Below are 27,716 nucleotides of genomic sequence, written 5' to 3'. Positions count from 1 at the left end.
CCCTCCGCCATGCCCGACCGCACCATCCTGATGTATTTGTACTCTACACGGTGGCCCAGCCATCAATAGAGGGGCCGGGCCCCCACCCGACAGGCCCACATATGTGATCCTACCCACCTCCCTGCTATGGTGGGTACAATGAAGAGGCACTTCCCTATCCCCTGTGTGAATGTGTGTTTAGTGAATGTATGAGGTGCAATTAAAAGAAAGGGAATGGAGGGGAGCGGTGCTCCTCATCCAAACTTTGTGTATATATGTGTTTGTAATGCAATAGCTCCGGAGGGTGGAAGTGGTGGTCGCACTCTCCGGGGGGTGGTGTGTTGAGGTGTGATTAAAATTGGAGGGATTGGTTGGGTAACTTGAGATGGGAATGCCGCCCCCGCGTCACTACTCAGTAGCACAGGCGGCGGCACCCTCCACCCCCAGCCCCACCATCCAGCCCCCCAAGGGTTGGGTATGGGTGTGTGGTGCACCAATTGAGTGAGCCAGACCAGCTGGGAGTGAAGTGAAGTGTTCATTTAGGAGGCCTGTCTGGTGTGAGCCCTGCCCGTCCACATGGCGGGCCACCGGAGAGGGTAGATGGTGCAGACGGGCACGCGGCACAGCGGACCCCAGGAACGCGCTGTGCAACACGGCCGGAGACCCACCCTGCACATTAGTTTTAATGTTTAAAAATTGTTTTTTTTAATTTTTTTATTATTTGTAAACTAAAAAGTACATAAAATTGTGCAGTTTTACATAGATAGACAGAAATAGATAATATCTGAACTAAAGATGTTCTCCTCCATAAATATTCATACTAAACGGATTGACCTTAAAATAAAACAGAGCAAAAATTACCAAGTCACAATTTACTTGTTTCAGTTCTGCAAGCGCTATCTCAGAGGCTCACTATGTGTGTTTGTTCCATAGATGTATGCACGCGGTTCTGCAATGTACATGTTGATTTTGCTGATATTCATAAGAATTTTATTGGCGGCGGAGGTCCTCCATGTTTAATCCCATTTACTTTGATCTGCTGTTTTTATGTGCTGGTTAAAAGCTCTTTAAGGAGCAGCTTGAAATATATAAGAACTATATTCCTCATCTCCTGTAATCAGACTTGACTAGATGTGTCTGTATTACAGGTACATCTAAAAAAAAAAATTGATTATCATGAATTTAGATTATCATTTTAGAAACCCCTATATGTTAAAGACCACATCTGTCAAACTTGAGGCCCGGGGGGCAACTCTGGCCCTTTAGACCATCCAATTCGGCTTGCAGGGGAAAGTTAAAAAGACAGAAAAAAACGTAACAATTATTGTCTAAATTACTAAATAATTCAGTTGTAGATATCTCAAACCTTCTAAATACACAAATTCAATAAAACTCCACAATATTTGTAGGATCGCAATTTTCCCATGCTTTTATCATGACTGCAGTCATTTTGAATCTCCAATTTTTCAAAGAACTACATTTTACAGAATTGTACTTAAGATAAGTTCCCCAACTTGAATAAATATTTGTCACAAAATCAATTAAATGTAAAAGGGAAAATGCTGCAGGGACTGAAATCTGTCACTTATTGCCTAGATATTGTCGCCGATTTACAAACATGTATACGTCAAATTGCAAACTTGGGGATATTAATGTTGAAATTGCTTGTTTTTTCGCCTAAAATATGCGGCCCACTTATGATCAAACTACTTTATATTTGGCCCCTGAACTAGAATGAGTTTGACACCCCTGGTATAGACTTGTGACAATAAATAAAAAAAAAAAACATTTTTAAACAGAAATGTCAGGCTTCTGAAAATTGTGTTCACTTCTATGTACTCAATACGTGGTTTCCATAAAGTTTGTCAGCAGAAGGAAGCATGGAGAGCTGTATAATTTTCTGGTTGATGTTGCGTTGACTGTGGACTTCAGAAAACACAGTGTACCGACACCAGCAGATGATATGACAGCCCAAATCATCACTTACTTTGGAAACTTCACACTGGACTTTAAGCAACGTGGATTCTGAGCCTCTCCACTCTTCCTCCAGACTCTGAGACCTTGATTTCCAAATGATATGCAAAATTCGCTTTCATCCTAAAAGAGGACTTTGGACCACTGAGCAACAGTCCAGTGCTTTTCATCATCGGTATCATCATCATCAATCTTTTATTGCAGACACTTATGCTGCATTCACACCGAATGCGTCTTCTGCGGCACCGGACACATCTGCCACACAAAACGTACTGCAGGGTTCGCAGGATCAAAAAATGTTGTAATCTGGACGAACTTTTTATGATGCATCCAGTGTGAACGCAGCATTAGTCCAGAATTTAAAAAGTAAAATAAATAAATACTATTTACTACACACAGCAGTACAAGTGTATCCACAGTTCAGGCTGGTACCGTATGGCACTGAGCTTAACCTTAGTGAGGCTCATAATGATAATGTCTGTGCTCTCATCCAGGCGACAAATTAATCTTAGGATCAAACAACGCAAGGCTTTTCTCCACAGCCTTAGTAAAATGCTTCTGACAACACAAGAAATGCGACATTTGTATCCCAAGCCTAGGATAGGGCACTTGATCTGCTGGCTGAAGCTTTAGTCCACTTGTGGTGACCATGTTGGTAATGTGCTTGATTGGCCAGCAAACTGGCCTGACCTGACCTGAACCCCATAAAAAATCTATGGGGTGTTGTCCAAACAAAGATGAGAGACACCACACCCAACAATGCAGATGATCTGAAAGCTGCTATCAAATTAACCTGGGCTTCCATTACACCTGAGCAGTGCTATGGGTTGATCGTCTCCATACCATGCCGCATTGGTTCATGCAAAAGGAGGCCCAACCAAGTATTGACTGCATAGAATTAACCTACTGTTCAGAAGCGTGACATTTTTTTTTTTATTATTATTTTTATTTATTTATCTTATGTAATCTTCACATTTTCTGAGACACTGAATTTTTGGTTTTCACTTTCTGTCAGCCACAATCATCAACATTTCAAAAAATAAAGGCTTGAAATATTTCACTCTGTGTCATGAGTCTATATCGGCGTTTCTCAAATGGGGGTATGCGATGGCACTACAGGGGGTACTTCAGAGAGCCTAGAAAATGGACAAATGAAAGCATTACAAATATGGGGTTTATAATGTTTATTTTAATAAAAAAAAATTAATCATAATAATGATGATAGAATTTATTATTTATGTATTTAAGGGTCAGTCTTGTTCCCACACTATGCGTGAGATGACTGGAAATGATAAAAACCATAGAAAATCTATTCATGAGACACTACATACAGTTTAATTCCACTCATTTATAAAATCAGATTGTTTAAAATTTGGGTTATCATCACTCATTCATTCCATCATTATGATCTATTGTTGTTTTTTCACAGAATTCTGAGCAAATTATAGTCAAACAAAGGGGGTACATGGATTCAGCCAAAAAAGTTTGAAAACCACTGGTCTATATCATATATGGGTGTCACTTTCTGAAGTGAGGAACACAAAATATTGAACTTTTTCATGATATTATTATTTTTATTTTTTTTTTATGTACCTTTTGATTATAAACAATTAATATATACTATATCTAAATATCCACTATTTATGGCCCATAGACTTAATATTATATATTGTTTATTCTTTCTTTTGTCTTTGTTAACGTTTTTATTCTTTTATTTGTGATGTGTTCAGTGGCTGTAACAAAAGCAATTCCCCCCTGGGATTAATAAAGGAATTCTGATTCTGATGTTCTGGTATTATCAAAAGAAATGTATTCATTCCAATTGAAAAAGTCTTATAACAGTCTTGTAATATTTGTAACAAAAGTGTTAAACTCTTTCATTACTATTATGCTGTTGAAACCAATGCTGTTATCCAGAACAGGAAAAGCTGCACTGTAAAGCTGTTATTTTAAAGTCTGAGTCCTATCATGTAAGCTTGTATTCATTTTCTTTTTTTTTAGTTGAATGTCATTGCTGTAATGGCTTTATTGCTTTAGACCCCTCTACCGGGCAGGTTAAAGGAGCAACTGCACGACTGATGAGCGTGGCAGGAAATTGGCAGATAGAAGCATCCATTTCACTGCTAATTAGGGGGTTCAGAAGCTCGCCAACTGACAGGGTTCAACTGGGCAATGTAGTGCCTGCCAGCTCCTATTCTGCGTGCTTTATAAAACGGTCTTTAATTTCCCGGCACAATATCATTAACTTTGTAAGTGGATGAACACAATGGACAAGCAATTTAATTAACTTCTACCATTGAATGTTGGAGGGGAGACTAAATGAAATTAATGCACAATATTTCCCAGGGAGGCAGCCAACCTTGGGAGCTGCTGTGGATTGTTGGCAGGTCAGGAGCTGCTGCTGTTTTGGCCAATTATGCCATGTTTAGATCCATCCATAAGATCTTCCTCAAAAGAAAATAGAATTTGTGGTTTTGAAATTAATCATGAGTGTCTATCGCTCTGCATTCTGGGAGATTTTAGGATACTGAAGGGGTGGATGGTGGTGGGGGGGCTTCATGGGTCATCAGATTTGGAATTCAGGTATTATTACTGTTCAAAATGTCTCATTGTAAGCTTTCTTTAACCAGAGGATCAATCAGAGTCCAAAATGATCCAAAAAACTAAAACAAACTATTCAGCCAATCAGGAGATAACTGTGAGGTTTAGACAAGTTAGTGAAAAGGGGTGGGGCGTAATGTTAAATGAGTTAAGAATTCTGAATTCTCTGTCAAAACTCAATAAATAGTAGAAGTCATCAAGTAAAGAATAAGTACTTCCAGATTTAGTCAACTAAAACCTCAATAGAGGATAGTTGACTAAATCCTGTTTAAATATCATTCTGTATTGTCTATGTAAGTCTGTTAGTCATGTCCTGTCCTATCCATGTTTCCTGTGCATCCTTAGGTTTGTTGCAATGGGCTATAGTGTACTCAAATACAAACCTTAAAGTTGCACACAGAAATGTTTTCAGTCAAAGGTCATTACATTATACTCGGTCAAGCCACAAGTCATAATGATGTACTTTTTTAAAAACAAGCTATAAAGTTCATTCAAAACGAGACAAACATAAATTCAAACTAATATTTAAGTACAACAATTCAATGTCTTTGAAAAACAAGCATATTTTGAGAGGAGTTTAGGAATTAATGTTTTTTAAAAATCGACAAAAAAATGCATTGCTGATGTCATGAGTTAAAAATTAACATGCTAAAATAAAACATTATAATAGGTATAACAACAAACAACCTGATAAACTGTTCAAATAAACTGCACTGTTGTTTAATGAGAGAAATTGTGTCTTATATCTGTGGCACATTTGGTGTGATGGTGAGCCTGAGGCACTGATACAGGTTCATTCCATCTGAGCTCAGACTTGTAGAAAAGAATAAATTAAGGGACCGCTTCAAAACCGGAACAGTAAATGCAATGTCCTTTGGCTTTTTCTCTGTGTGGGTCACAACAGCAGATCATTGTCTGACATGGTCTGATCACCGTTTGTCACTGGGGATTGCAATGTATGGGAAATTGAAATGATCAATGAATGCATCACAAACATGCCGCAAGTGAAAGCAAAAGTCAGAGCGGAGACGAGAGACTGTCTCTGCATGTTTAGTTTAAGAGATTTAGAACTGTGTAATTAAATTAATCCATTTAACACAACTGGTTATGAAGTGTATGTATATCTGCCTATTAGACATTACATGATGACAGCACATTTACAGATGCTGACCAAACCAAAACAAACACGTGAAAGAGTCACACTTTTGTGGTCCACAAATATGTGGCTCGGGGGCTGTATCTGGACTGGAAGCCAACCATTGAGTACCCGTGAACTATAGCCATATCTGTATTCTTTTAGGGCTCTATTCTCCCATGCGCATAAATCTAAAAAGCCGCGCAGCTGCGCTGTATCTGGCTGTGCACTATTCTCCCCCTGTACTTAAGTCAATCACTGCGCACCTTGATCCCAGTTACACACTCAAGGTGGAGCGGCTCTGAAATGTGGGTATTCTCAATCAAATCTGGCCTTGCGCGCACTCTCCCTTCGGCTTAAGTGCTTTTCCTCTTACGCACTTACAAACCTGGAATAAATGCAGCGCCCCATTAAGGTGAAACATTATATTGCACTAGAAATATGGACTTATTACATTAGAATGGAGACATATCATGGTTTTAAATCCCTCCTTTTTACATATAAATCATACAGTTGTGGTCTATATAAAGCGGAACTGCAATGCTTGGGTCTGAATTCCTCATTATTATAGCTCCACCCCTTTTCTACCCCTTTTCTGATGTGCTTCTAAGAGCAACTCGTTTTGGTGCGGTCTCTTTAAATGCAAATGAGACACTTCATACCCCGCCCCCTCTCCAGGTTGCAGAGGTGACACTCAGTTCAACTCCACCCTGTTCGGCCATTTTTGTAGTTTGATAGAAGAGATACGATTGTCTAGTGGCACAGAAAATGTTTATTCACACGTTATTTACAAAATGTCAACAACAGAAGACTTGTCCATCCAGCTTTACATGTTGGAGTCAGAGTCTGACCCGGCGGAGTGAGATGAAAATGAAGATGATGAACCTGCAGAACCCTAACAAGTGAGCTAATACAACACCGAGCTAACGCTAGCGCCAAGCTAACGTCAGGAAATGCATTTTAATACAGTCTTTTCGGAGACAAAAACGGCAAAATGAAATAACTAATGAAAACTTTAGACTTAAATTAAATCACGTAGGCCATATCATCAAGGATCTAAAATGAGCACACAGCGCTAACATATGAAGACCTGTGCAACTGCTAATGCTAGCAAAACAATGACAGGGACGTCTTATCATCACACTTTTTAGCGTTATTTACAGCTTACCGAAGTGCTCTGTTCGTCGTCTCCAAAGATAGAAGGAATTGACCCCTCAATCAGACAAAGTCTTTCGGCAAATCCTTGTTTATACTGGCGGAGGTTGCTGAAGCAGTCATCCTTGAAGTGCTTCGCGCACACAAAAATGACCTTACCCACAGATGTGGGTACATTTCCGTGAAAAATAAAACTCAACCAGGCACTTTGAAAAGGTTCTGATGCTGGGAGACGGTGTAATGAAGCGTGTGGGTTACTACATCCAACAACCAAACATTTTGACTTATCCTCTCGTAACTTCGGCATCCTTGAGCTTCGACTATAAAATAACAGCGAGAAATAAAAATGGCAGATTGCTCGAAGTGTTGGGCCTGGAGACGATGTCTCAATTTGGCAGTTGCACTGCAAATACTGTGACGTTATTGTTCAAAAAATGTAATAGAGAATCGAAAAATCGAAACAGATTGAAAAACAGAATATAAAGATTTCAACGGAGCACCTGAAGAGATTAATTTGAACTTTTCTCTACTTCTAAATACTCTAAATATACAGCAAATTGCATTTAAGGGCTAAAAAAGTGGATTTAGCATGATATGTCCCCTTTAAGACACTTGGACTTGTGCGTCGTGGAGCTGCAACTATGATCACCCGAGTTGTGCATCGGCTGCTGCTGCTCAATTAATTAAAACTCTGACAGATGTAGACGTTGCCACAGTGATGTACAACTATTTTCATACTATGTTCAACGTAAAGCCACAATTTGATCCACTACAGAGTAGAGATGTAACGATTCACTCAACTCCCGATACGATTCGATTCACGATACTGGGTTCACGATACGATTCTCTCACGATTTATTTTACAAAATGGGACAAATAATGACTGAAAAATTATCCTTTAATTTTTTTTGGAAAAAAAAATAGAAAATACTGTACTAATTTCTTTTTATTTTTCATTGTCAAAAGAATCATTCGATAAACTATTCAAAACAATGCAATTTAACTAAAAATAAATCTTGGATAAAATAAATTAAGGAATAATACAAATGAAGAAGAATCCTATTAATTTAAATTCTGGTTCTATAGTAAACAATGCAAAACTGCATAATAGTTTTCTTTTAAAAGTGCAACTAAAAATGTTTTATGTGCCCTAACAATTGGACTTTAAAAAAATTTAAAAAAAAAAAGCAGTCATTGCATTGTACGTCAGATATTTGTTTGGACCAGCAGAGGGCGCTGGTAACTCAGTGGTCGGTTGGCATGTAATTATTCTAGAAGTGAAGAAGAGATGCTATGCTAGCAGACTTTTACAGATATTCACATAATATTACAGATGTTCTTTCACTGATTAAGGGGAAAGGAATCATTTATGAACATGTTTAAGAGTAGAAGGCGACCAGGAAGAGAGTAGTAGCAGATTCCGCCCGCTGCCTACACTGTTAAACAAGAAGAGGGATAAATATATATATCTGCTGTTTAAAAAAAGTACTGCGATTCAATTTTCAGATTATCGATGTGAACCGTGATACCTATGAATCGATTTTTAACTGCCTTCCGATTAATTGTTGCATCCCCCTACTACAGAGTAAATAATAATGTAACAAGCTATCATATGCGGAGGTTGGTGAAATGCGCATGAGAGGATGGATACCAGAAACTGTTCTCACACATATTTAAACGAGGCTCACCTCGGACTCGTTCACATCAGCTCCATAAGGCAGTAAACAATTTATATTTTAAACTGCATATTATGTAGAAAGCCAATGATTTTGTTTCACTGCAAACATTTCTGTCTCCTCTCAAAGCAGGACGCTCTACGGGATTATATCCTTAAACCTCCAGCGCATCACACTCTGTCACGCTTCAGAGTGACAGAGTGTGTGATGGTGCGCTGATTATTTCTGAATGCAGGAATGGAAAAAAGTTAATGAAATCAGGCTTTCAACACAAACAAATGTTAATTTGACGTTGTTTGAAGGGGAAAAGGAGAGATTTTAAGTGTGATTCAGACTGAATAATGCGGCCGATCCTCACACTGCAATAATCTGATCAAATCAACCTGTTACATTGTTTATCAATAAAGGCGTTTCAAATGAAAAGTGTACTTAATAATTTTCACGGATTTCAATGACATTTACAAGCGTTGGGAAAACTGAATGTTCCGTGATTTCTAGACAGCCCCAAAAAATGACATCATGCCCAGTCTACCTCCTTTGCTTCAGACCGCCTTCATTCATAGACTACGCGCTTTTGGTCTACTTACGCGTGGTGGGCGTGTCAGGAACCTGGATGAAAGAATAGATGCAGGAGAGAAGTGTGTAACTGCAGGCGTGCAAAAAAGTGCTTAAGTCTTGACGGGAGAATAGTCCCCTTAGATGATGAAAGAGTCTGGAGAATAAATGTATGATACAATAATGAATACAGCAGCTGTGCAATTGAATATTTTACCCTTAAAGTTCTACTACTAATGTGTATCGCCTTCTTTAACAAATTACCCTCATCAGGTCTATCCAGGCTTACTCAAAGAATTCCGCTGTGTACACAATGAGCAAGTTGCTGTGCATAATTATCCATAATCATATAGGTAACATTTACAGGACATAAAACAATTATTTTGTAATAAATGGAGAAATTTGTCAAACATACTTGTATATATCCTTCAGTACATTGTCAGTTCTTTACTTTTAATGCACTGCTCCAGGCCCTCTACTTCCTATACCAGTCTATTTTCTAACTTTACATTCCGGATTCCAAACATTACTGGAGCAGTTAAGCATGAACAGCCCTATCTGATAATTTTATAATGCTGCCATGGGGGTCAGTATCATTCAGTGTAGCCATAATAACAATCAAAAGGAGGTTCAGGTGGCCAACCATGATCAGGTTGGATGATGTGCGGTTCCTGTTTTATTTGTGAAGGATCAATACTGATCTGGCTCTGCTGTGTAAACCAATTTTCTCGCAAGGTTTGCACATGTCATCCTTCATGGGGGACAGTCAAAGAGCAATAAAAGGGAGCAAGCTTGACCTAAATCTTAATTACTGGAAAATAAGTGAGTAAACTTGTGAGTTGCCTCACTATATGTCCAGATTTGTCTCACTCTGTACCCTAATCTTTGCATCCCTTCCCTGATCATCCTTATGTCCTGAAGGTGTTGGATTGCTCCAACGCAGTTTTCAAATCCCAGGAAGTGACAGAGGAAGTTGTAATGAGAGTTTTGTCTGTGTATCCCATCAGGCCTTCCAAGCAGCTGACGAATAATAAACAAAGCTCTATTGATACTGGTCACTTGTTTGTGTGGTGTTTTCCCTCATCGGGGAGTGAGAGGTATGACAAACAGGCTGTTTGTTTAAGTAATTGAGATTTGTGCAGGGAGGCTCAGGTCAAGGTGCTCCTCCATCTTGTTTTTTGCCTATCAATGGACTATTGCTGGACGATATATCAAGAGTCAAGATATATCAAGTTTTCTACTTTGGCGATATAGAAAATTACAATATTGCCTATAATGATATTATTTTGTTTTTAAACACTTGTTTTAGGAGTTTCTGCTTTCACTACTTCTCAGAACAACATTAAAAGCACAGTTAAATGGATTTCTGAGTGCATCCTAACCCAGACCTTCCTCTAAACAAGCCACACTAAAGAACTCACTCAAACATGCAGTCCTTTATAGGAGAAAAAGCCAAAAGTGGCCCATTTTGTGCAACTATTTGTTAATAAATGTACCTGTGTGGCATTTTGCATCAGCAAATTTAACTCTGAATTGTCTTTCTGGTCAGATTTCATTGGAATTAAAATGATCAAGATTTATATTGTATATCGCCAATTTGAGAAAAAAATATTGAGATGTTTTGGTCCATATCATCCAGCCCTACAATGGACCTCAAACTGGGTTGGGACACTGACACCCATTTTGGAATAAGATGTCAGAATGGACTGCCTGCTTTCTATTGTCTTCTGACTAACATTCCTTTAGGCTCGGATCTGGAGTGTTGTGTGGGATTTAGTCGGGAATGAAAGGCGGTCTTTAGTGACCAAATAGGATATATAATAGGATATTATGTACCTATTAGTCAGAGCTTATGTGCTTGCTTTCTTTTCTAAGCCATTTTGACACTGCATGTGTGCATGATATATCGAGATGGCGTTTCTTCAGGACAGCATATCTGATTGACCTTTCTGATAAGACTGCACCCGTGTGTACACATCTGCCAGTATTTTTTTTGCAGTTATGTATCTGTGTGCGGGTTTGTGTGCAAGTTGAACATAGCTGGAGATTTGACGGATGAGGGGGCTTCAGGGATTTCTGAGCAATGAGATATAAACTGGGAAGCAGCACATTTGGTGTCTGCTGTCCAGAGGGCTAAATGCCACAGCAAAACCGGAGGAAAGATGTCTCTGGAAAAGCTTCAAAACACAAATAACACTTGTTAAAAGCACTTTGTATAACATGTGCACAATAACCCAAATCCTAGCCAAAAAAAAAAAAAAAAAAAAACTTTAGTAATATGAGTAAGATGTCTCACTATGGGATGCACACGCCATCTGCAGCCCTCAGAAGTATTTTCCTCAATCTGCCAAACCTGATTGGCTGGTGAAACGTGTCTAGTGAGACATCTCACTTATATTACTCATAGAACCGAGGCTATGAAAATATCCTAAAGTTCTATTTCATAATATTTTGTGAGATGTCTCACTATGGGATGTGGTAGCTGACATGCTTATGGAGAGTACACCAGCCCGCAGGGCAGCAGTCTGTGTACATCAGGACAGTAAAACCGCTCGAGCGTGCAAACGTGAGAGGCGAGGTCCAACTTGCCGCCTGACAAATGTCCTGAACAGACACTTCCCTGAACAAAGCCCAGGAGGCCTGCCTCCCCCAGCGGTTTGAAAGGAGGACGTTTAAGTCCCTCCAGGACCACAGCCAGATGCCATGGTGGTACCAGTAGTCCGGACAGGGAGGACCCTGTGTGCTCCCTTGATATACCGGCAGATCAGTGGAGGCTGGATCGCCGTTTTTTTTCCAAAGCTTTACATGATAGGCGGCGATCGCAGCCAAATACACTTTCACAGTGGAAAAGGCTTTGTGCTTGTCAATCAGATCCTGCAAGGATGACAAAATCACTCCCACCGGACACTGAAAGGGGATGGTGTCTGCCAAATACCCTCCACTTGCAGTCATAAAGACAGATTGAGCCACTCAGGGGCCAAGCCCACAGCACCAGGCGGTCTGATTGTGGGTGGAAATTGAACCCCTCACCTGCGACAGCAGGTCCCTGCGCAGGGCCAACGGGGGGAATGCGCGGCCAACCGTGCGCTAGTGCGTCTCCGCTGAGGGTAGCGTCCGTGCTGCGCAGGAAGTAAAACATTGTTCACTGCGCATTTACCCTCGCGGCAAACAGGTCCACCTGGGCCCGTTTGTAATGGGGCCCACAACTGTTCCACCACCTCCGAGTGTAACATACACTCCACGCAAATCGGCGTGCACCTGGACAACAGGTCTGCGCCCGTGTTTTGGACTCCTTGGATGTGCTTCGCCCTCAGTGAGAGGAGATGACCACAGCTCCACAGGATCAGTGTGCAAGTGGAACACCGCTGAGAGCTCCAAATAATCTATGTGAGAGAGCTGGAGGTCCGCATTCCTGCGGCTCCTCACAGACAAGCCCTGGTGAACTCCACCCCAGCCCGTCAGGCTGGTATCTGTGTAGACCACCTTCTTGGACATGATGGTGCCCATGGGTACATTGTGCATCAGGAAACCCAAGACCCGCCGTGACGCAGAGCTGCATTGCACTCTCGTGTAAGCACACCCCCGTGCGCCATGACGCACAATGCACCAAGGCCACCCACAGCTGGAGGTGTCCATGGTGACCACTTTCCTGGACATGACAGTGATTATAAGCATCCCTTGCGCCAGAAAAACACAGGGTGCAACACTCCCAGCCAAACCTTCCATAATGACATGTCCGCCTCTCTCGGCTGACCCCGGATCGTGCTGTGGCAGCAGGGCGATGAGGGCATGGGGGACCCCCAGATGCATGCTCGAAAGCAAAACAGGTCAAGCCAGAGAACAGGGAACTCTCGGCTGCTTCCTGGACCAGCCGAACCAACCATACCGAGACGGCGGGGCGGGACAGGTAGAGAGAAAATACCCAGAGATCACTCCTCTGTTTAACAGAGAGAGGATCTCCTCCTGTAGAACACGGGCAAATTCTCCCTGAGTCTGTAAATGTATTATACCAACAAAACAAGGAGGGACAGCTGCAAGCTGCAGCCTGCATCCTCTCGATATCACCAACCCAGGGCGGGGCTGCCCATCTCTCGCCTTTTCTGAGGGAGAGAGTGGGTAAACGGCATGGTCCGCTCACCATGAGAGGCTCCATCCGCGATGCGGTGGCACCCTCTCTTAGCGGCAGACTGTCCATTGCGAGAGGACCCATATGTGGTATGGTGGTGCCCTCTCCTCCCGGTGGCAGCCCGCCCGCCACGAGAGGTCCCACTCGTGGTGCGATGGCACCCTCTTTTGGTAGAACAGTGCCATTCCCCCTGGGGCGAGCATGTCTTACTGCACGCCCAGGGGGACAGTGCGATGATGGGGGCCCCGCTGCTCCCAACACGCACATGAAACTCCCGTCAGCTTATGATGGCTTTACCATAATATGCAATATAAACGGGCATTCTACTTTAAACCGCTGATCATCTTGGGCCCCAAGTTAATTATCTCGGGCCCTGAGTTACTCTCTCGTGAGCCCCCCACTAACTGTGGAGTGAAAGAATAATGCCTTTATTCTGTAAAGCGGTTTGAGTGTCAATGATAAAGCGCTATAAAAAAATCCAATGCATTATTATTATTATTATTATTATTATTATTATTATTATTATTATTATTATTATATTGATAACCCCCTTTTTTATCTGATCCATGTCCCTTACCGGGCTTTGTATAATTACAATTTTGTTTGTTGTATTTTTCTTTCCTTTAATCTTAATCACTTTTTTTTTTTATTTTGGTTTGGGTGTTTATTTGTATTGTTATTTTCTTTTTCTTTAATTCTTTTTTTTTTTACACTATTATAATTATTATTAATATTACTGATATTCCAAATTCACATGATCAGATGTGTTTCTTCAACTACTTTTGTTGTGATTCTCGATTTATTAAATACATTCACATATACCTACTCATCTAAAAAAAACTACATATGAACATAAATATAAAGTAAGAGAGAAAAACTATCTTTACTCAGGAGATGCATACAATATCTCTCTAATGGGGCAGCGAAGAGGTGGAGATTATCAGAGTTTTTCACTTCAGATGTCGTTTTTCTTATTGTTGTTGCTATCAATGTAAAGGGGAACAAAAACTAACACAGTGTATGCGTGCTCTCAGTATGGTGCTTTTTAAACTAATAGGAGCTGCCATCGCTGTAGCAGAAAATTACCTTCTGTAGTTGTACAGTGACACAGTGAGGACACTGCAGCGTACATGTGTCAGCTCTCCTGGGACTGACCCGCTCTCCCTTAGCACTGATTGAAGGTGAAACCTTCAGGAAAAATTATTTCTTTTATGTTTGCTTTATGGCTCATTTTTCACATTAAACACAGAAAATCTATCCCGAGGTCACAGAATTCCTGCCTTTCTTCGTCTAGTGAAACTCATTTCTGCAGCCCTCAGTATTGATAAAGCATTCAGCAGAGCAGGGTAATGCAGGCAGGCCATGCACTGCAGAACTCCTCGTGTCTTGATTTTCCACCTAGTATATCCGGGCTTGCTGAGCCTATCTGTGGGGTGTTTTGCAAATGTCAACCTAGCACACTCAATGTAGAGTGATTGGGGTGTGTCAGTGGGGCCTTATCTGTGACCACTGGGGCAGAACCACCTTGTGATAAGACATAGCATTGGAAATACAAGTCATAAAAGACTGGCTTTTATGGCATGCTTATTGTCTATGTGTCTACAATTATAGTGATTAGTCCTTTCCCCCTTACCTCCCCGGTGGCCCACAACGTGCACTTAATAGACTGAATTTTACTAATGGAAAATTAAGTACCCGTCATGGAAGAAGGGTTTATAAATATGTAAAATATACTTTTAATTATTTCAACTGAATCTGGCAGCTAATCAATAAAGAGGGACGTGACAAACATACGTTTGACACAGGCCATTGTAAAGCTACTGGTAAAAGATAAGCATGGCCTGTCAGCGCAGTCCTGCCCTAATGAATATTTGGAGCCTGTCATGTAAGGAGACAGATGGATTGATTGGATGAATTGTGCCCTGCTAATATATTAGCTTTTTCATGAAGAGTGCAGAAGGGAGGGAGGAAAGGAGCGACTGCGGCTTGAGATCTCCCAAGCCCAAAACGTCTGTTGAATATTTATTAGGGTTAAGGGTCAAGAGGATTTTTGCAAATTACACGATTAGCCTCTTAAGCACAATTGTTTATCAGTTATTTGATAATTGATTAATTTGTTTGATGTCATAGTAACTTGTTTTTCATTGGTACTGGGCTGCAGAAGGCCCTGAGAGACCAGAATCATCTGCACTGTGAAACTAAAACAAAAGACTTTGATAATGCATGTATTAAAATTATTGTCCTGGAAAGCCACAAAATGATTAACAGAAATTAAACAAATGTCAAAAATGCCAATCTCCATTTCATTTGTATTTATTCTGTGATTTCATGTTTTGTTAGTTGTGCAATTGAACTTATGCAGATGCTATACAAGTTGAGCTATTTCATTTATTCTACATTTTTTTGTAGATAACATGTCTAAGTACTACCAGGAAGTGTAGCCTATAGACCCTTTGATTGTTTGTAAACATTGTGACATATTTTGTTGGGCGGGGCTTAGCCTGAAGGCAAAACCACAATTTTCTTAGTTTTTTTCTGAGCTCGAGTGTCCGCTGCAATCCTATAAAACTTTAATTTACATCCACTAACGTTATTCCTCCTATTCTGGCACACAAACACACAACAAGACGACATTCGAAAGCTGTAACACGACTAGCCTCTACAGTCTTTAGCCAGCTGCGTTTCCTGTTTTTGTCTCCAGCTAGAGTTATGACGTCACTTGTGACATGGGCCATTAAGGGGTCTATTAAAGACATATTTATACAAATCCTGAGGTAATTCAAGGTAATCATTGTGTACACTAATTGATTTAATGCACTGCGTGTTCGCCTGTTGTGTGTGATTTACTAAGATTGTCAACGCAGTTCGTAATCGGTCCATTTCCTTTCATTTATGCCTGCTTTTATCTTTTCTTTCTGCAAGTTTTGCTCTCTCTGAGTGATTTCTAGTTTGTCACTAGTATATTCTGACAGAACCAACATCTGATTTAGTATTATACAAATTTGAGTTACAGTACCTCATCTTTTAGTCCAGCCCACTTGGACCAGTTTTGCTCCCAGTCTTTGAGCATCAGCCACCCTGTCATCGGTTCACCACCTTTCATGGGTGGGCAGGGAGAGCTATACATTTTATTGATTTGGAAATTTAGATTTTGGAAATTGACTGTTATATGTAATTATTTAGAAATGCTTTTATTTACAAATAGATGAATGTGCTTTATTGTGGTTGTTGTCCAACAATATCTTAAGGGTTGGGGTGGATCCAGGACTTATGTGAAAGAGCTACTGTACATTCACCAGCCATGCAGGAAACCCACATAAGCATGATAAGAATATGTAATCACCACCTCAAAAAGGGTCAACCCCATCCTGGCAAACATATCCATAGCTTTTCTATTGTGGGGCCAAAGTGCTAACCACAAACCACCCTCTGCCAACTAGGGATGGGCGATATGGACTATTTATCACGATAACGATAAACATCACGATCAATAAAAAATTATAAATAAATAAAATAATTCCCAACTAACAATGTAAACAGGTTCCTTACAAACACAAATACATTTGAATACATCAACATTAGACACATTAAAAAAGGCTACAATAACTGCTGACTCTAAGAGTTCATGAGCTGATATTTTATGGAATATATTTGTGCATGTGGATCACTTTATTAGTGTTACTGTAAGTAATTAATTTATTTCCTCACTTAAAATATTATTTTCTAAAAAAAAAAAAAAAAAAGCACATGAAAAGCAAAAATAACTCCATCAGTGTTTTTACTGTTGCTGAATCTTGTTTCATTTATCTTATGAGTTACATAAAGTTATGATTGATAAATAACTGATTTCCTGTAATTAAACCAGATCAAGCTGATGATTTAATAATTCAGTATATTTAGGTGTAATAATCTCAATAGTTACATTAGTCTAATGGGATCAGCTTTGTCTGTGAACATGTGAAATATAATTAAAAAAAATATTGTGTTTCACAAGTTGGGACGAATGAATAGTGACATTAATATTTATGCTAACATTTATTTCACACAACATGTGACATGTTTATCTTTTATTCTTCCATACAGTGTTAAATCTGACCATAAACAAATCTGTGGCTCTATGACAGTAAGACGTGTACTTTTTACTTGGTCTATTATTTATATGGAGTGGTTAGCATTAGCTCATAGCCCAGTCCGTGTGTCGGTGGGTTAGCTTAGCATAGTTAGCTTTAGTTGAGTTTCCAGTTCATAATCATTGCTACAGGTTCATCTCTGTCCCCGTGTTTGTGGAACTTTGGGTGGATCTGATGGAGGAACTTGGACTGGTTCACTTTGTTGGATGGTTATCTGGTTTTAACCAAGTAGCGGTCCATGATGTATCACAGCATGGCAGCTTCAGGTAGCCGAGACTTACTCTGTGGGTGTGTGAGGGTTGAGGGGTGTAAGCACCGCCGCCACGGAGGCTTCGCGACTGAGCTTCCGTGAACAACTTTCCGCTCCAGAGAATAATAAGTTGTTGACAACAAACAGGTGCAGCTTTGGCCTGTGGAACAAGGTTTTTAAGGCATTCTTGGCTAAATTGAGGGACAAATGGCCCATGACCCTCGCTAATTTCCGACATGGGAATTTATCGTTTATAACGTGGGATGACGTATTCTTACCGGTGAGAATATTTTTGACGATAAATCATAAACGATAAAATATCACGCATTCCTACTGCCAACGCAGGGGAAAAAGTAAAATCTAAACTGAAAAAATGACAATGTACAAGTATCAAAAGTGCAAACATTAAGTTGAGCAGTTTTGCTGTGAAACAATCTTCAAACATCATCACTTTACATTTTTGTCTATTAATTTTTCATTGGTCAATTGGCCATACCACATTGAATCAACTGACAAATTGCAGAGTATATTGTAACTTGTACTGAAAAGAACTATGTCTATTTCCACCACCTCAATCGCACAATAATATTTCAAAATGTAATTTTTACTTTACTACTCACTGAGATATTCACACAAACAGCAACATTTAGCATAGTGGCACAGTTTTGACAAATAGTGTCGTTATCCCTCCGTGGCCCTGTCTTCTAATTCATCTCAGTCTTCAAGTGTGTTGTTGGCACTTTAAGGTGAAAGAGAACATAAAGACAAGTGAGCACAAATAAGCAGAAGGGGCCTTTCCAGGAAGCCATCCTCTCTCAATGGGAGGATGTGACCTTGAGTCTCGCCTTCACCCACATCCTCCTCCCACTGTAAACTCCCTTCTCTCCTCTCTCCCTATTTTTCTCCCCCTTTGTCGTCCGTCAGTGCAGGAGAGGAACAGAGGGGGGTTTCGGTCTCCAGCCGTGGTTCTCATCAATTAAATGTGCAACAGTGTTTTTTTTTGTTGGCTGAACTTATATGTCAAGGAGATGGGCAGGACCTCATGTTTGTGCTTTTGACAAATCAGCAAATGTTTAATCTCAAGATGTGTCGGCACTCATAAATAATGCAGAATTCAGACCTGGCTAAAACTCTCTCTTTTGACAACACCTCTTTCTTTGGAGAAAGAGGTGTTGTCGTCTGGCCTTAATGGATGCAAAGATGAATTAATTAATTCACCTTTAGACCTCATTGTTTCTGACCTCCTGCCTCTTTTTATGACATATTTTTTAATTTCCCAACACCTTCATTAATCTTATTAATCTTAGTGGGCTTTTTCTATTGGCCCATTCCCTATTCCCTATTCCGACTTGCATAGGGGACAATCCTTCATGGTCTTTGTCCTGCCCTGTAGTTATCGTCTAGTTTAGTTGATCTGCTGTTCTGAAGTTTTCTCTCTCCAAACCTGAAGATCTCCTATCTTAAAGTAACAGCAGCTTGAGCCCAAGCTTTTCCGCCATTACCCTAAATGCAAAGACGCTAACAGAAAAGCAGTGTAGTGAACTGTGAACCATATCAAATCCCCTTTCTGCAAGATTCTCTCTTCTTCCCACAGACTTTGTTTGGCTTGTCCACCGACTGGGAAAGTTTCCCAATTGTTCACAAGAAAAATTAAGATTTTAAGCCCATTGAAGTTGATCTTTGCTCATTGAAAAGTCCATCTGAATGAGTCTCATTGAAAGCTGAAATTGTAGATTTGTCACATGAGCAGATTCCTACAGAAACCATGTTTGGCCTGTGCATGCTGTGTGGAGTGTTTTTAAGGAGTGTTGTGGAATAAGGTATTTGTTGGCTTTGATTACAGGACGGGTTAAGTACTTTATATCACCTCAACCCATTGAGTGGTTTTGTAAAGCTCATAAGACTCCTGGCATTACTTCTTACATTTAATGTAAAACGTGCTTGCCTTGTGTATGAAATGTGCTATACAATTGCATTTGCCTTGCCTATATTTTCTAGCCAAGGCCTCTTACTAATGGTGGTCAGACTTCTAAGCTTGAGTGACACATTTGGTTTTTAGGACTGATCCACAAAGAATAAACAAATACAACTTACAGTAACATAAAACATGCATTGTGTGCTAAATCAATTTAATCTTTTTTATACAAATAAAAAAATAAGCCCACTTAAAAAAATGGAAGATCATTTAGCATAAACCTAATAATTGAGAAAAATGATGCTGTAGTTTTGTTTTGTTTTTTTTACCATTTCTTCAAAATATTTTGCAAAACGTACACAAAGGCGAGTCTTTCCATCAAGTTTGTGTTGAATAATTTCTGTGTCCGTTTAGCTTGACTAGTTATCGCAAATATCATTCTAAAGTTCCATGCACACATGTATTCTGTGGGTATATCATTATTAGTCCCAGTAGGTCTGATAAAATGACAAAATACCTACGTTTGGGGTGTTGCAGTGTGGAAAATACAATGTGAAGAGATTTCCCTTCAGCTAATAAGTTTGACTACATTCATATATTCAGTACATTCATAGTTAGCTTGAAGTTTTTACATTTTAAGTGCAATATCAAGCAACAAGCTTGTATGCTTGGTTTGGACCAAGTGTGTTTTTTAATTTAAAAAAAAAATTCCATTGGAGTTTACTGCTTTTCCTTTTGATGTAAAGTAGTAATACAGAAACAAAATAGTGCTGGGACAGGTTTGTTGCAGCACCTAACAAATCAAAATGTTCTCTTTTTTCAGGCTCTTGGAAGCTTCTACTTTATCCACGACTCTTTGAAAAACATCCACCAGTATGATTTCAAAGGTAAGACCACATGAACACACACACCACCCATAAATCAACACAGCCATCGAGAAAAAAAATAAATAAATCTTTCCATCCTGCCTCCACCTTTACATTACACACAACCATTCGTGGGCTATTCATGCTTCCATCAAAACTAGTGAGCCAAGATTAGCTCTGTCGATAATGTAACAGGAGCGGGACCATTTGGTAATGCTTATTAATATTGGAATTTAATTCATACAGTTTCGGGCCCAGCAGTAATGGTGTGCGGCAGGTTATTGGACAGTTAGAGCGGTCTCATCAGCCCATGGTGTCAGAGGGCCGTGAGGTCTGGTGACCACACTAATTAAAGCAGGGGATATAGATGTGGTGGTGTCCCGCTTCCTAATTAGACCCAAGTCAGCAATAGCAGCGGTTACCCCCAGTGAAGGACAGGGCGAAGGCAGGGGAAGGGTCCACACAGACGGCTCAACATTTTCAAAACTGGGAAGCTGGTACACAGACTTTGTGTAGAGGTGCTTGTCAGTGCCTGATCCGTTCAGATCCTTTCAACGCATGTGTGTAGACTACGTCACTTCCTTCACTTGCAATCTTTACAACAGATCTCCTGGGAAGTGATATTTGAATGTAAACTGACCATGCAACGTTTGTTATGCATTTTAATAGAACACATGTAAATATGTGACTGTTTTTGTGGTGTTTTTAACCACCACAAGACGATATACAGTATATAAAAATGGATCAAAACAAAATACACAACATTGACAAACAAAAACCAAACAGAACTAAATTAAACCCAAAATATATCGGAATTCAAAGGATTGAGCACAAACGGTGCTTGGTGAGACTTTATCAGATTCCGTTGTGTTGAAGCAGAGAGACGTCTAAAACCTGCTGGATTAGTGGCACCTGAGGATGTGAATTTTTTTCTTTCTTTTTTAAATGAAAGTGAGCAAAATGGATGAATCATCCTCAAGCAATGCCAAGCTCAAAACGATTTCACAAGTTACTGTTATGATTTTTTTAATTATTAGTTTTACTTTGCAGTGTTTGTTACCTATTGTTTTAATTTAAATTGAAAATAAGTGGTTTAAATACTAGGAACTAATCTGAATACTGTTTCAGGATTATATGATGGGAATGATGGGAAATGTTAAATGTTTTAGTGTGTATCTTGTTTATTTGTAGTTTATTCACATATATTTTGCAAAAACGACAACAGAATGTTCAGATTTCAGTTTAAACATATGATTTATGCGCCAAAAATGTGTCTATTTTAAACAAAAAGATTATTATTATTATTATTATTATTATTATTATTATTATTATTATTATTATTATTATTATTATTATTATTATTTTATTTCAATACGACTATTGCAGTTGCTTTTATTTTTATTTTGCCTTTCATTTGTAGGCCTTAGCCTTTTTCAGCTATACCTGTAAACCTGCAAAAATACTTAAAAATAAACCCAATAAATACAAATTAAAACAATGAGGCTTATAAAGAGCAAATTTCTAGATAAAACACACATCATCACAATTAAAAAAAAAAAAATTTAAAATACACCATATAACCAACTGTTCTCCTTGTGTAAGATCACTCCTTAAATGCTTCTCTCACTGACCAGCAGGTGGAGCAGTTTTCAAACACACACACACACACACACACACACACACACACACACACACACACACATACACACACACACACACACACACACACACACACACACACACACACACACACACACACACACACAAAATAATAAACCTTGTAACAATGTGTCTTTATCTTCCTCTCTCATCCCTGTGTGTGAACGCCCATCACCTCTTCAGCCAAGAAATTCAGAAAGGTGGCAGGGAAGGAGACCTGCTCAGAGACACTAGAAACCACACCGATGCTGGAGAAGGAGAAGTTCCCACAGGACTACTTTCCTGAGGTGGGTTCCACAGGTGGTAGGCTACCTGAGTTCTGAAGTAAAAGAAAAAAAAGACCTAAGTAACTGTATTTTCTCTTACCCACCGAGCCAACATGAAGACTTTCACAATTGTCACATCACATCAGATTTACATTTCACATATATATATTTTTTAAATCTATCTGCTCTGCCCAACCGAGGTTGATCAGAGCACACTCGCGTCTAAAATGCAGTGTTTTCTTTTCTGAGCATTTATCTGCTTCCTTGCACCGCACATTGCTTGCGGTTTCCTCAGGTTGTCTGAATCATCAGACGACAAGCCGAGCACGGCTGTGCTGATATAGTAATAAAGAACACTGCCGCCCGTGTGTCATTCACGCACTCCCCACTCATCTGTCAACCATGCTCCAGCGGCCTCCTCCGCAAATCTATGCAAAGCAGATGGATATGGCCCCTTCACACACTTCCCCTCAATTTCCGTCTCTTTCAAAAAGTGTGGGACACCCAAACTCACCCTATCCGAACTTGCATACAAATAAACAAATGTAATTACGGTTCTCGTTCCAGGGACGATCTAAAACCAATTACTGTGATTGAGGCTACACAAAAAGCCATTTTAAATGATTACAGCCAACGCATTGTTCTGCATTTAACAGGACAAGCAAAGAAAACCACAAAACAAACCTGGCACGCTGCATGGCGAGATGGATGAGTGGGGTGAGTGATGGAAAGAGAAAAGAGGTGTTGGTGAAGGAGGTGTGGGCAAGAGGGGTAGCAGATGAGAAAAGTTTTGCCCGGTGATTTATGTCTCTTTCCCGGCCGGGATATGAATCTGGGATGATGCTCCGAAGAGCAGCACTCCAGATAATGTTAGCCCATTTAAAAAGAGCAGATTTGTGTAGTCTATCAGGGTCGCAGAGTATTTTTTCTCACCCCTCCCTCTTTCACTCCCTCCTGCGGCCCCTCCGTAGTGAGAAATTGGTTGTTATCATAGATCACAGATACTGCTCAAACCTCTTATGAAAGATGAATTAATTTCACTAATGCTTTAATGCAAAGCTCTCATGAGGGAGGTAGACTGGTGATAACCCCTGCCTCGTCCCCGCTTCCTCCTCTGCTGATTTATGCCCTCTTTTAGTAGATGAAACCACCTAGATTTGCCATCCATCTGCAGCTTTGAGGAATCCTATTACATGGGGATCTTTGGCCAGACAGGACAACGACACACAGACACTCGTACACACACTCGCTAGTCCAAAGTCCAAAACCAAATGCCTGGTGAAAATCTTTGACATGTAGGTGAGGTGCTTCAATGCACAGTAGGCCACTATTTTTGCTTCACCCATCACAAGTTTTTCCAGAGCAAAAAAAAAAGGTAGGGCGAAGAGGTAACAAATTGTGTTACATTTCTAATAAAATCTACAATTTTTTTTATTGTTCTATACATGTATACGTGCCCACTGTTGGGGGCAGTGCTTCATAGGGGGTTGTTGTTCTTAGTGTATACCAGAGGTGTAAAGCGTACTGATATATCCTATTCAAGTAGTAGTACTGGTACTTGATTGAAATTGTTTAAATTATTTTTGGTAAGAAACTTAAAAAGGAAGAGACCAAATCTTGCACAATTTATTTCCCACAAAGGCATCTGTATAAAATAAAAGGTTTGTCAAAATGTACAGCTCTATAAAAAAAAAAAAAAAAAAAATTACAATTCTCAGGATTCAAGTATAGCTACATTTTTGAATTCTAAAACAGTGCCATGCTAAATGTGCCATAATGTGGGTAACTACATAATAGGTAGAAACCACAACCTAAACCCAAGGAAGTGGCTGGGCATTGATCAGAAATGGCACAACTGAGAACATATGGATTATGTTCAATGTGCCATGAAACAGAAATAGGAAAATAATCACAAAAAATAATACTGATTTAGAAATATACTAAAAGAAGTACAAGTCCTCATAGAAACAACTCAATTACTGTAATGTGAGTACTTATAATCCATTACTTTCACCTCTGGTGTCAACCATTCGTCTCATTTCAGAAAAAAAGAACAACTTGCTGGTAAATGGTCTGGTCTTCACTCAACTTTACCTGGAAACCACAACTTGACATTTTTTTTCTACAGTAGCAAACTATAACAACAATATTAATATTATAATGGGGTTAACTTAATTTAACAATATCATAAATTAATAATATAATGGTGATTCATCACAAGAGTTACAAAGCTACAAATCACCTCCAGAGATGCACACCTCGCCTCAAGTCAGCCGATCCACAAAGTGACAGTCCACTCCACCGTCAACAGAAAAAAATGAAGCGGATAAAATGGAAATGGCCTACTACAGTGAAGGACACTCATTATTTGTCTATTCTGATTCATGGAGGCTCGTTGAAGAGGCGAAAGCAGTGAATACACTCGTCGGACAGCAAGACATACTGCACGCTCATGTTGTCAGCATGCAACATGGTCAGTAAATGTCAGTATTTAAATTTTGTTAACATTACCTGACATTAGCCGTGCTTACTCTCTTTTTTTAGGAGGGTAAGACTCTAGTGAATCGGGTTAAAATGAACAACATAAACAGGTTACAATAAAAGATAAAACTGAATAAAAACAATGTTGTTGGTAAAAAACATAGGGACACTATTTTTGGGGTTTTTTTTTTGGACCATTGACATTTTCTGATTCATGGAGTGATAAAACGATTCTTTTTATAAATATTTTTGGCTCCATGATGTCAAAACAATGAAACTGGGCTTTATCCAATGTTCAGATTTCTGTTCTGTTAATGTATGCTAATTAGTGTATATTTTAGTTCATGATGCCTCATGTAAATATTGAAGAAATTAAATCTGAAAATGTATTAAAAAAAATGAATAGTTATCGATTGCAGTTAAAATGTTTACCCAATTCACCTAATGTGTCTCAATCGTACATGTTCATTTTCACTGTTTCTGTTGTAAAAGATCAAGATCAGCACTGACTGATGTGCATTGAAAACATTTATTTTTCAGGTTTCAATAGAATTCATTTGATTGCTCTTCACCAATACAGTATATAATTGAATTTCTGATCAATATCAAATGACTTTCCCCAATAATCATATTAACTGGAAGTGCTACTGAATTTTTCTTTGACATTCTTTTTTGCACAAAACTTGCGAGCACCAGTGTTACCGCTTGTAAACATAAGCATACAGCCCTGCTCTATGGTAGAGTAGCACTCGCTCATTATTACTGCATAGCTTGGAGCAGGGATAAGGCTGTAAGAATAGACAGCTATAGTTTGCATTCTATTGGATTTTGAAGTTTAAACAACCACATCTTTTATTTTAAACAGCTTTCTACGGATAACATGACAGTATTCATCATCGGAGCACAATTTTCAAACAAAAACCATGGTAAGACGAGATAAAAAAAACAAGTTATGGTTAGGGCTGGGCGATTTTGCCAAAAAAAAAAAAAAAAATCAGATTTTTTAAAGAAAAGTTTGGGTTTCGATTCGATTTTCGATTATTTTTTTTTTAATGCGCTTAAAAATGACTCTAGACATCAGATATGTTGTCAAAAGTGCAACTTCATTGCTGTGATTGTCCTCAAGAGTTAAAATGCAAAGAACAATCCCAAAATAAAAAGTAATTGAGGCTCTGTCATTCGACAAGTTCCAGCTTTAACCCAGGTTTAAGCAAAAGTGCTACAGCAACTTCACAGTAGCTTAAATTTTCTGATTAAGAAATCAGATAACTACATATTTTATAACATATAACATTACAATTAACAAAATAATAAACTCTTCCCTTAGCATCTCAGCATAGTGCGAATAAAAAAATTGAACATGGCTATGGTACACATATAGCCTACTCATATGGTAAACAAATGTAAACAAAGAGGGGGCTGGCTCACATCGAAATGCAGAAAAAACTGTGGTGTGAAAAAAAAAATAAATTAAAAACTCAAATTTTCCAAATTTTTTTTTTTTTTTTTTTGTCTTGAGATTTTTTGGATTAAATTGTTTTTTTGCCCATCCCTAGTTATGGTATATATATGTTATAGCTTGTTTCCTAGTTTTACACATTATCTCCTGTGTTGATCATTGAATATTTATTTTACACTGGGAATTCTAGGGAGAAAATCATACGTCCGTGATAAGACTGTATATATTAGTAATTTGTCTTGTTACATACACACTACTGTATGTCAAAATGAAGGATAATCAGTTTTGATATTTTTTTAAAGAAGCCATGCGATCGAACTGCCCATTGGAGATAAAGCCAGAGAGAAATGAAGCCCATCACGGTGACCAGAGAGACAAGACCAGCTATTGTAGTTTACCAGCATCAGGTGAAAGGCAGAGCAGGCCAGACACAGGTTGGATCCCATTGAGGAAAACCTGGGCAAAATTAAAAAGAAAATATGTGTCTATATGTGATAAAAGTCCAATTAATGAATCAGGCTGCTACAGTACTTTAACATTGGCCTTAAAAATATTTTCTTTTAATATAGATGTTCATAATGAAGCTGTCAAAACCTTACGTTAGTGGACAACTTAATTTCTTTTAACTCGATGAATTACACTGAAAGTCAACCTGATGAGTCTTTCTCTGGGCCCGACGCACGGTATATACAAATTGAATGCTTTTCATTATATTTCTAACTATAATCAAACCTAAATTAATATTTTTTTACTGTGAATTAGAGTTGTTTTGTCACTTTATAGTATGTACTGTACAATTTACAGAAATATGTAGTTATGTGTAAACAATATATACTTTGTTAGACCTATATAATCAAGTTGTATCTTTTCAATCAATTAATAAAATGTAGGTGTGTAGTACAAAAACATTTGGTGCCCCGCTTACAGTTATCACATTCTCTGTTAGTAGTTAACCAATCTTTATTAAATATGGCTCTGTTATGTTGGGTTGGTTTCTAATTTACCCCTCCAAGTTTCTTTTGGATGGGATTTGGTTTGCGCATTTCATCGTGTTCTTCGAAAAAGAGGGGTGCCCACAGATTGTGACCTATGTTACATTGTTAATGGGAATAAAATTGTCTTATAAGTCTTTAAAGCTTCAGTATGTAGAATCGTGAGATGCTCCACAATCCCCGCTCCCCTCCTGAACGAAACTTACTGTGAAGCTCTAAGCAACTTTTTTCTTAAGAGACTAGTTATAAATGTAGTGACTTTATCTTGTGTTATTAGAGAGTTTTCTGATGTTTTAGAGACATGAAAGTATATATCACTCACTGCTGTGAGGACAGTAAGAGCTTTATGTTGTACTCATACTGGCAACCAGGGCCGTTCCTAACCAGCTCTGTGCATGTGTCAAACCATGGGGAGCCATTGTCTGGCCTGCGTAGGTGTGAACTGCCCCGCAGGGGGGGTAACGGCCCGATGGTCCCTCTGGAAGAGGTGGTCCAAA

The 27,716-nt window shown here is 39.1% G+C and overlaps 1 protein-coding gene across 2 annotated transcripts in view; it reads left to right on the top strand.

Moving 5' to 3' along the window:
* Positions 1–27,716, top strand: part of inpp5a (inositol polyphosphate-5-phosphatase A) — a 243,586-nt gene that overhangs the window by 117,162 nt on the left and 98,708 nt on the right. For both annotated transcript variants that reach the window (XM_028467693.1, XM_028467694.1), the window contains exons 5-6: positions 20,320–20,383; positions 22,205–22,308. In XM_028467693.1, the coding sequence (XP_028323494.1) occupies positions 20,320–20,383; positions 22,205–22,308 (168 nt within the window). The remainder of the gene's footprint in view (positions 1–20,319; positions 20,384–22,204; positions 22,309–27,716) is intronic.

This window comes from Gouania willdenowi, chromosome 15, assembly GCF_900634775.1.
Source record: "Gouania willdenowi chromosome 15, fGouWil2.1, whole genome shotgun sequence".
In the NCBI taxonomy this organism is placed as follows: domain Eukaryota; kingdom Metazoa; phylum Chordata; class Actinopteri; order Blenniiformes; family Gobiesocidae; genus Gouania; species Gouania willdenowi.
This window is presented reverse-complemented; position numbering and strand designations above follow the sequence as displayed.